This window comes from Lissotriton helveticus, chromosome 2_2 (assembly GCF_964261635.1).
Source record: "Lissotriton helveticus chromosome 2_2, aLisHel1.1, whole genome shotgun sequence".
NCBI classification, from domain to species: Eukaryota; Metazoa; Chordata; class Amphibia; order Caudata; family Salamandridae; genus Lissotriton; species Lissotriton helveticus.
The window spans coordinates 518,186,339-518,195,589 of record NC_136060.1 but is presented as its reverse complement, the minus strand read 5'-3'; the positions used below and the strand labels follow the sequence as shown (position 1 = coordinate 518,195,589).

General features: G+C 57.8%; 1 protein-coding gene across 4 annotated transcripts in view; it reads left to right on the top strand.

Annotated features, from left to right (window-relative positions):
* The first annotated feature begins 2,445 nt into the window (after window positions 1-2,445).
* DOK1 (docking protein 1) overlaps window positions 2,446-9,251 on the top strand; it is a 203,335-nt gene continuing 196,529 nt past the window's right edge. For all 4 annotated transcript variants that reach the window (XR_013608392.1, XR_013608393.1, XR_013608391.1 and 1 more), the window contains exon 1: window positions 2,446-2,934. Coding sequence is in view for 1 of the 4 variants with exons in the window: in XM_078678834.1 (XP_078534960.1) it covers window positions 2,878-2,934 (57 nt within the window). In the remaining 3 variants the exon portion in view is untranslated. The remainder of the gene's footprint in view (window positions 2,935-9,251) is intronic.

The window sequence follows — 9,251 nt, the reverse complement described above, 5'->3', positions numbered from 1 at the left end:
AAAGGAGCCATGATAAGTTCCATCGCCGTTGCGAAGCCGGTCGCGTCTCTGCAAGGCGTCTCCCTTCCGCGTTAGTCTTACCGGGAACACTTACATGTCTGCCTGGCTTTAAAGTGACCCCAGGCCCACTGCAGTGCACACTTACGTGTCTGCCCGGCTTTAACGTGACCCCAGGCCCACAGCAGTGCACGCTTACATGTCTGCCTGGCTTTAAAGTGACCCCAGGCCCACAGCAGTGCACACTTACGTGTCTGCCCGGCTTTAACGTGACCCCAGGCCCACAGCAGTGCACACTTACGTGTCTGCCCGGCTTTAAAATGACCCCAGGCCCACAGCAGTGCACACTTACATGTCTGCCTGGCTTTAAAATGACCCCAGGCCCACAGCAGTGCACAATTATGTGTCTGCCTGGCTTTAAAATGACACCCGGCCCACAGCAGTGCACACTTACGTGTCTGCCTGGCTTTAAATTGACTCCAGGCCCACAGTAGTGCACACTTACGTGTCTGCCTGGCTTTAAAATGACCCACGGCTCAGAGCAGTGCACACTTACGTGTCTGCCTGGCTTTAAAGTGACCCCATGCCCACAGCAGTGCACACTTACATGTCTGCCTGGCTTTAAAGTGACCCCACGCCCACAGCAGTGCACACTTACGTGTCTGCCTGGCTTTAAAGTGACCCCAGGCCCACAGCAGTGCACACTTACGTGTCTGCCTGGCTTTAAAGTGACCCCAGGCCCACAGCAGTGCACACTTACGTGTCTGCCTGGCTTTAAAGTGACACCCGGCCCACAGCAGTGCACACTTACGTGTCTGCCTGGCTTTAAAGTGACTCCAGGCCCACAGCAGTGCACACTTACATGTCTGCCTGGCTTTAAAGTGACCCCCGGCCCACAGCAGTGCACACTTACGTGTCTGCCTGGCTTTAAAGTGACCCCAGGCCTACAGCAGTGCACACTTACGTGTCTGCCTGGCTTTAAAGTGACCCCAGGCCCACAGCAGTGCACACTCACGTGTCTGCCTGGCTTTAAAGTGACACCCTGCGCACAGCAGTGCACACTTACGTGTCTGCCTGGCTTTAAAGTGACACCCGGCCCACAGCCGTGTACACTTACGTGTCTGCCCGGCTTTAAAATGACCCCAGGCTCACAGCAGTGCACACTTACGTGTCTGCCTGGCTTTAAAGTGACTCCAGGCCCACAGTAGTGCACACTTACGTGTCTGCCTGGCTTCAAAATGACCCCAGGCCCACAGCAGTGCACACTTACGTGTCTGCCTGGCTTTAAAGTGACCCCAGGCTCACAGCAGTGCACACTTATGTGTCTGCCTGGCTTTAAAATGACCCCAGGCCCACAGCAGTGCACACTTACGTGTCTGCCTGGCTTTAAAATGAACCCAGGCCCACAGCAGGGCACACTTACGTGTCTGCCTGGCTTTAAAGTGACCCCAGGCCCACAGCAGTGCACACTTACGTGTCTGCCCGGCTTTAAAGTGACCCCAGGCCCACAGCAGTGCACACTTACGTGTCTGCCTGGCTTTAAAATGACCCCAGGCCCACAGCAGTGCACACTTACGTGCATTAAGTGCTCTGGGGTCTCTGAACCTACATGGACAACCATATGTTAGGGACGTACAGCCAGGTAGGCTGTCTTAACTGATTGTAATTACACCAGTTACCATAAACCTTTCCAGGACAGAGCGCTGGCCCCGGGGCCGGTTAACAGAGCCTGGGCCACACTCAGAGCCAGTGACCACCAGTATCAGTCAGACATGGGGCGATCAGCACAGAAGGAAGGGAATCCCTAAATGTCACCTCCTGCTGAAAGGTAGAAACACTAACAGGACACTCCTCGATGCTCTGCTTCTGAGGCTGCCTGACCTGCCTGGCCTCGGCCCCTCAGCGAGCTGGATGTGTGCCCCCTCTCCAGCTGTGTGCACTGCCCTCCCCAGGGTGCTCTCTCCAGCTTTGTACTGTGCCCCTCTCAGGGTGCTCTCCCTCTCTACCTGTGTGCAGCCCCACTCTCAGGACACTCTCTCTAGCTGCGTGTGCTCTCTTGGAGTGTGTGCAGTCTCTCTCAGGACATGTGCTATCTCTCTCCAGCTGTGTGCAGTGCTCTCCTCGGGGTGCTCTCTCTCGCTGTGTGTGCTCTCTTAGGAGCTGTGCTATCTCTCTCCAGCTGTGTGCAGTGCTCTCCTCAGGGTGCTCTCTCCAGCTGTGTGCTTCTCGGGGTGTGCTCTCGCTGGCTCTGTGTGTGCTCTCTCGGGACATGTACTGTCGCTCTCCAGCTGTGTGCAGTGCTCTCCTCAGGGTGCTCTCTCTCTCTCTCCAGCTGTGTGCAGTCCCACTTTCAGGACACTCTCTCGCTGTGTGTGCTCTCTTGCACTGTGTGCCCTCCCTCTCCACTCGTGTGCACTGCCCCCCCCCCCCCCCCCCCCCCCTGCGGCTGGTTCCGGGTCCTGCAGTGAAGAGGAAGCTGCGGGGAAAGAAGGAAGTGAAGAAAAAGCAAAGTCTGAGGCGGAGCACCGAGGAGGGGAGAGAGGGGACCCCGGAGCAGAGCAGAGCTGCTGCTGAACCCCGAGATTCCAGAACCGGACCCCTGCAAAGGGGAGCACCGAGGAGGAGGGGAGCTGGACCCCCAGACCCTGAGATCCGAGCCCCGGGAGGCAGGGGCCAACCTCTGCAGAGGGGAGCACCGAGGAGGGGGCCCGAACCCCGAGATCCGAACCCTGAAACCCAAGAGCTGAACCCCCTGCAGAGGGAAGGCGGACCCCGAGAGCAGAGGGTCGAACCCCTGCAGACAGGACCCGAACCCAGGAGCAGCGGATCCGAAGCTCAGCCCGCCCCGGAGCAGGGCCCCCCCCCCCCCATGTGAGCGGCATGGACCGGCCGGCGCGGGAGGGGCAGCTCTACCTGCAGCAGCAGAAGTTCGGCAAGGTGAGTGGGACCCCCCCCCCCCCTCCATACAGACTGTAGGTCTCTCTTCAGTGACACAGGCAGCCCCCCCATACAGACTGTAGGTCTCTCTTCAGTGACACAGGCAGCCCCCCCATACAGACTGTAGGTCTCTCTTCAGTGACACAGGCAGCCCCCCTCCATACAGACTGTAGGTCTCTCTTCAGTGACACAGGCAGCCCCCCCCCTCCATACAGACTGTAGGTCTCTCTTCAGTGACACAGGCAGCCCCCCCATACAGACTGTAGGTCTCTCTTCAGTGACACAGGCAGCCCCCCCATACAGACTGTAGGACTCTCTTCAGTGACACAGGCAGCCCCCCCCCATACAGACTGTAGGTCTCTCTTCAGTGACACAGGCAGCCCCCCCATGCAGACTGTAGGACTCTCTTCAGTGACACAGGCAGCCCCCCCCCATACAGACTGTAGGACTCTCTTCAGTGACACAGGCAGCCCCCCCATACAGACTGTAGGTCTCTCTTCAGTGACACAGGCAGCCCCCCCATACAGACTGTAGGACTCTCTTCAGTGACACAGGCAGCCCCCCCCCTCCATACAGACTGTAGGTCTCTCTTCAGTGACACAGGCAGCCCCCCTCCATACAGACTGTAGGTCTCTTCAGTGACACAGGCAGCCCCCCCCTCCATACAGACTGTAGGTCTCTTCAGTGACACAGGCAGCCCCCCCCATACAGACTGTAGGACTCTCTACAGTGACACAGGCAGCCCCCCCCATACAGACTGTAGGACTCTCTTCAGTGACACAGGCAGCCCCCCCCCATACAGACTGTAGGTCTCTCTTCAGTGACACAGGCAGCCCCCCCCATACAGACTGTAGGTCTCTCTTCAGTCACACAGGCAGCCCCCCCCCATACAGACTGTAGGTCTCTCTTCAGTGACACAGGCAGCCCCCCCCATACAGACTGTAGGTCTCTCTTCAGTGACACAGGCAGCCCCCCCATACAGACTGTAGGTCTCTCTTCAGTGACACAGGCAGCCCCCCCCTCCATACAGACTGTAGGTCTCTTCAGTGACACAGGCAGCCCCCCCCATACAGACTGTAGGACTCTCTACAGTGACACAGGCAGCCCCCCCCATACAGACTGTAGGTCTCTCTTCAGTGACACAGGCAGCCCCCCCCCATACAGACTGTAGGTCTCTCTTCAGTGACACAGGCAGCCCCCCCCCCTCCATACAGACTGTAGGTCTCTTCAGTGACACAGGCAGCCCCCCCTCCATACAGACTGTAGGTCTCTTCAGTGACACAGGCAGCCCCCCCCTCCATACAGACTGTAGGACTCTCTTCAGTGACACAGGCAGCCCCCCCTCCATACAGACTGTAGGTCTCTCTTCAGTGACACAGGCAGCCCCCCCTCCATACAGACTGTAGGTCTCTCTTCAGTGACACAGCCCCCCCATACAGACTGTAGGTCTCTCTTCAGTGACACAGGCAGCCCCCCCCCCCATACAGACTGTAGGACTCTCTACAGTGACACAGGCAGCCCCCCCATACAGACTGTAGGACTCTCTTCAGTGACACAGGCAGCCCCCCCTCCATACAGACTGTAGGTCTCTCTTCAGTGACACAGGCAGCCCCCCCTCCATACAGACTGTAGGTCTCTCTTCAGTGACACAGGCAGCCCCCCCATACAGACTGTAGGTCTCTCTTCAGTGACACAGGCAGCCCCCCCATACAGACTGTAGGTCTCTCTTCAATGACACAGGCAGCCCCCCCATACAGACTGTAGGTCTCTCTTCAGTGACACAGGCAGCCCCCCCCCCATACAGACTGTAGGGCTCTCTTCAGTGACACAGGCAGCCCCCCCATACAGACTGTAGGTCTCTCTTCAGTGACACAGGCAGCCCCCCCATACAGACTGTAGGTCTCTCTTCAGTGACACAGGCAGCCCCCCCCCTCCATACAGACTGTGGGTCTCTCTTCAGTGACACAGGCAGCCCCCCCATACAGACTGTAGGACTCTCTTCAGTGACACAGGCAGCCCCCCCCTCCATACAGACTGTAGGTCTCTCTTCAGTGACACAGGCAGCCCCCCCTCCATACAGACTGTAGGTCTCTCTTCAGTGACACAGGCAGCCCCCCCTCCATACAGACTGTAGGTCTCTCTTCAGTGACACAGCCCCCCCATACAGACTATAGGTCTCTCTTCAGTGACACAGGCAGCCCCCCCCATACAGACTGTAGGTCTCTCTTCAGTCACACAGGCAGCCCCCCCCCATACAGACTGTAGGTCTCTCTTCAGTGACACAGGCAGCCCCCCCCATACAGACTGTAGGTCTCTCTTCAGTGACACAGGCAGCCCCCCCATACAGACTGTAGGTCTCTCTTCAGTGACACAGGCAGCCCCCCCCTCCATACAGACTGTAGGTCTCTCTTCAGTGACACAGGCAGCCCCTCCCATACAGACTGTAGGACTCTCTTCAGTGACACAGGCAGCCCCCCCCATACAGACTGTAGGTCTCTCTTCAGTGACACAGGCAGCCCCCCCATACAGACTGTAGGTCTCTCTTCAGTGACACAGGCAGCCCCCCCCATACAGACTGTAGGTCTCTCTTCAGTGACACAGGCAGCCCCCCCCATACAGACTGTAGGTCTCTCTTCAGTGACACAGGCAGCCCCCCCCCTACGGACTGTAGGACTCTCTTCAGTGACACAGGCAGCCCCCCCCCCTCCATACAGACTGTAGGTCTCTCTTCAGTGACACAGGCAGCCCCCCCCCTCCATACAGACTGTAGGTCTCTCTTCAGTGACACAGGCAGCCCCCCCATACAGACTGTAGGTCTCTCTTCAGTGACACAGGCAGCCCCTCCCCCATACAGACTGTAGGACTCTCTTCAGTGACACAGGCAGCCCCCCCTCCATACAGACTGTAAGTCTCTCTTCAGTGACACAGGCAGCCCCCACCCCCATACAGACTGTAAGTCTCTCTTCAGTGACACAGGCAGCCCCCCTCCATACAGACTGCAGGTCTCTCTTCAGTGACACAGGCAACCCCCCCCCATACAGACTGTAGGTCTCTTCAGTGACACAGGCAGCCCCCCCTCCATACAGACTGTAGGACTCTCTTCAGTGACACAGGCAGCCCCCCCCATACAGACTGTAGGACTCTCTTCAGTGACACAGGCAGCCCCCCCTCCATACAGACTGTAGGTCTCTCTTCAGTGACACAGGCAGCCCCCCCATACAGACTGTAGGACTCTCTTCACTGACACAGGCAGCCCCCCCAGACAGACTGTAGGTCTCTCTTCAGTGACACAGGCAGCCCCCCCCCCATACAGACTGTAGGACTCTCTTCAGTGACACAGGCAGCCCCCCCCATACAGACTGTAGGACTCTCTTCAGTGACACAGGCAGCCCCCCCATACAGACTGTAGGTCTCTCTTCAGTGACACAGGCAGCCCCCCCCCCCCTCCATACAGACTGTAGGTCTCTCTTCAGTGACACAGGCAGCCCCCCCATACAGACTGTAGGACTCTCTTCAGTGACACAGGCAGCCCCTCCCCCATACAGACTGTAGGACTCTCTTCAGTGACACAGGCAGCCCCCCCATACAGACTGTAAGTCTCTCGTCAGTGACACAGGCAGCCCCCTCCATACAGACTGTAGGTCTCTCTTCAGTGACACAGGCAGCTCCCCCTCCATACAGACTGTAGGTCTCTCTTCAGTGACACAGGCAGCCCCCTCCATACAGACTGTAGGTCTCTCTTCAGTGACACAGGCAGCCCCCCCCTCCATACAGACTGTAGGACTCTCTTCAGTGACACAGGCAGCCCCCCCCTCCATACAGACTGTAGCTCTCTCTTCAGTGACACAGGCAGCCCCCACCATACAGACTGTAGGTCTCTCTTCAGTGACACAGGCAGCCCCCCCATACAGACTGTAGGTCTCTCTTCGGTGACACAGGCAGCCCCCCCCCCTCCATACAGACTGTAGGTCTCTCTTCAGTGACAGAGGCAGCCCCCCCATACAGACTGTAGGTCTCTCTTCAGTGACACAGGCAGCCCCCCCTCCATACAGACTGTAGGACTCTCTTCAGTGACACAGGCAGCCCCCCCATACAGACTGTAGGACTCTCTTCAGTGACACAGGCAGCCCCCCCCTCCATACAGACTGTAGGTCTCTCTTCAGTGACACAGGCAGCCCCCCCCATACAGACTGTAGGACTCTCTTCAGTGACACAGGCAGCCCCCCCATACAGACTGTAGGTCTCTCTTCAGTGACACAGGCAGCCCCCCCATACAGACTGTAGGACTCTCTTCAGTGACACAGGCAGCCCCCCCCCATACAGACTGTAGGACTCTCTTCAGTGACACAGGCAGCCCCCCCATACAGACTGTGGGACTCTCTTCAGTGACACAGGCAGCCCCCCCCCTCCATACAGACTGTAGGTCTCTCTTCAGTGACACAGGCAGCCCCCCCATACAGACTGTAGGTCTCTCTTCAGTGACACAGGCAGCCCCCCCCCCTCCATACAGACTGTAGGTCTCTCTTCAGTGACACAGGCAGCCCCCCCATACAGACTGTAGGACTCTCTTCAGTGACACAGGCAGCCCCTCCCCCATACAGACTGTAGGACTCTCTTCAGTGACACAGGCAGCCCCCCATACAGACTGTAAGTCTCTCTTCAGTGACACAGGCAGCCCCCTCCATACAGACTGTAGGTCTCTCTTCAGTGACACAGGCAGCTCCCCCTCCATACAGACTGTAGGTCTCTCTTCAGTGACACAGGCAGCCCCCTCCATACAGACTGTAGGTCTCTCTTCAGTGACACAGGCAGCCCCCCCCTCCATACAGACTGTAGGACTCTCTTCAGTGACACAGGCAGCCCCCCCCTCCATACAGACTGTAGGTCTCTCTTCAGTGACACAGGCAGCCCCCCCTCCATACAGACTGTAGGTCTCTCTTCAGTGACACAGGCAGCCCCCCCATACAGACTGTAGGTCTCTCTTCAGTGACACAGGCAGCCCCCCCATACAGACTGTAGGTCTCTCTTCAGTGACACAGGCAGCCCCCCCCCTCCATACAGACTGTAGGTCTCTCTTCAGTGACACAGGCAGCCCCCCATACAGACTGTAGGTCTCTCTTCAGTGACACAGGCAGCCCCCCTCCATACAGACTGTAGGTCTCTTCAGTGACACAGGCAGCCCCCCCTCCATACAGACTGTAGGTCTCTTCAGTAACACAGGCAGCCCCCCCCATACAGACTGTAGGCCTCTCTTCAGTGACACAGGCAGCCCCCCCCATACAGAGTAGGTCTCTCTTCAGTGACACAGGCAGCCCCCCCTCCGTACATACTGTAGGTCTCTCTTCAGTGACACAGGCAGCCCCCCCTCCATACAGACTGTAGGTCTCTTCAGTAACACAGGCAGCCCCCCCATACAGACTGTAGGTCTCTCTTCAGTGACACAGGCAGCCCCCCCATACAGACTGTAGGTCTCTCTTCAGTGACACAGGCAGCCCCCCCATACAGACTGTAGGACTCTCTTCAGTGACACAGGCAGCCCCCCCCATACAGACTGTAGGACTCTCTTCAGTGACACAGGCAGCCCCCCCATACAGACTGTAGGTCTCTCTTCAGTGACACAGGCAGCCCCCCCCATACAGACTGTAGGACTCTCTTCAGTGACACAGGCAGCCCCCTCCCTCCATACAGACTGTAGGTCTCTCTTCAGTGACACAGGCAGCCCCCCCATACAGACTGTAGGTCTCTCTTCAGTGACACAGGCAGCCCCCCCATACAGACTGTATGTCTCTCTTCAGTGACACAGGCAGCCCCCTCCATACAGACTGTAGGTCTCTCTTCAGTGACACAGGCAGCCCCCCCCATACAGACTGTAGGTCTCTCTTCAGTGACACAGGCAGCCCCCCTCCATACAGACTGTATGTCTCTCTTCAGTGACACAGGCAGCCCCCTCCATACAGACTGTAGGTCTCTCTTCAGTGACACAGGCAGCCCCCCCCATACAGACTGTAGGACTCTCTTCAGTGACACAGGCAGCCCCCCCCATACAGACTGTAGGACTCTCTTCAGTGACACAGGCAGCCCCCCATACAGACTGTAGGACTCTCTTCAGTGACACAGGCAGCCCCCCCCATACAGACTGTAGGAATCTCTTCAGTGACACAGGCAGCCCCCCCCATACAGACTGTAGGACTCTCTTCAGTGACACAGGCAGCCCCCCCATACAGACTGTAGGACTCTCTTCAGTGACACAGGCAGCCCCCCCCATACAGACTGTAGGACTCTCTTCAGTGACACAGTCAGCCCCCCCATACAGACTG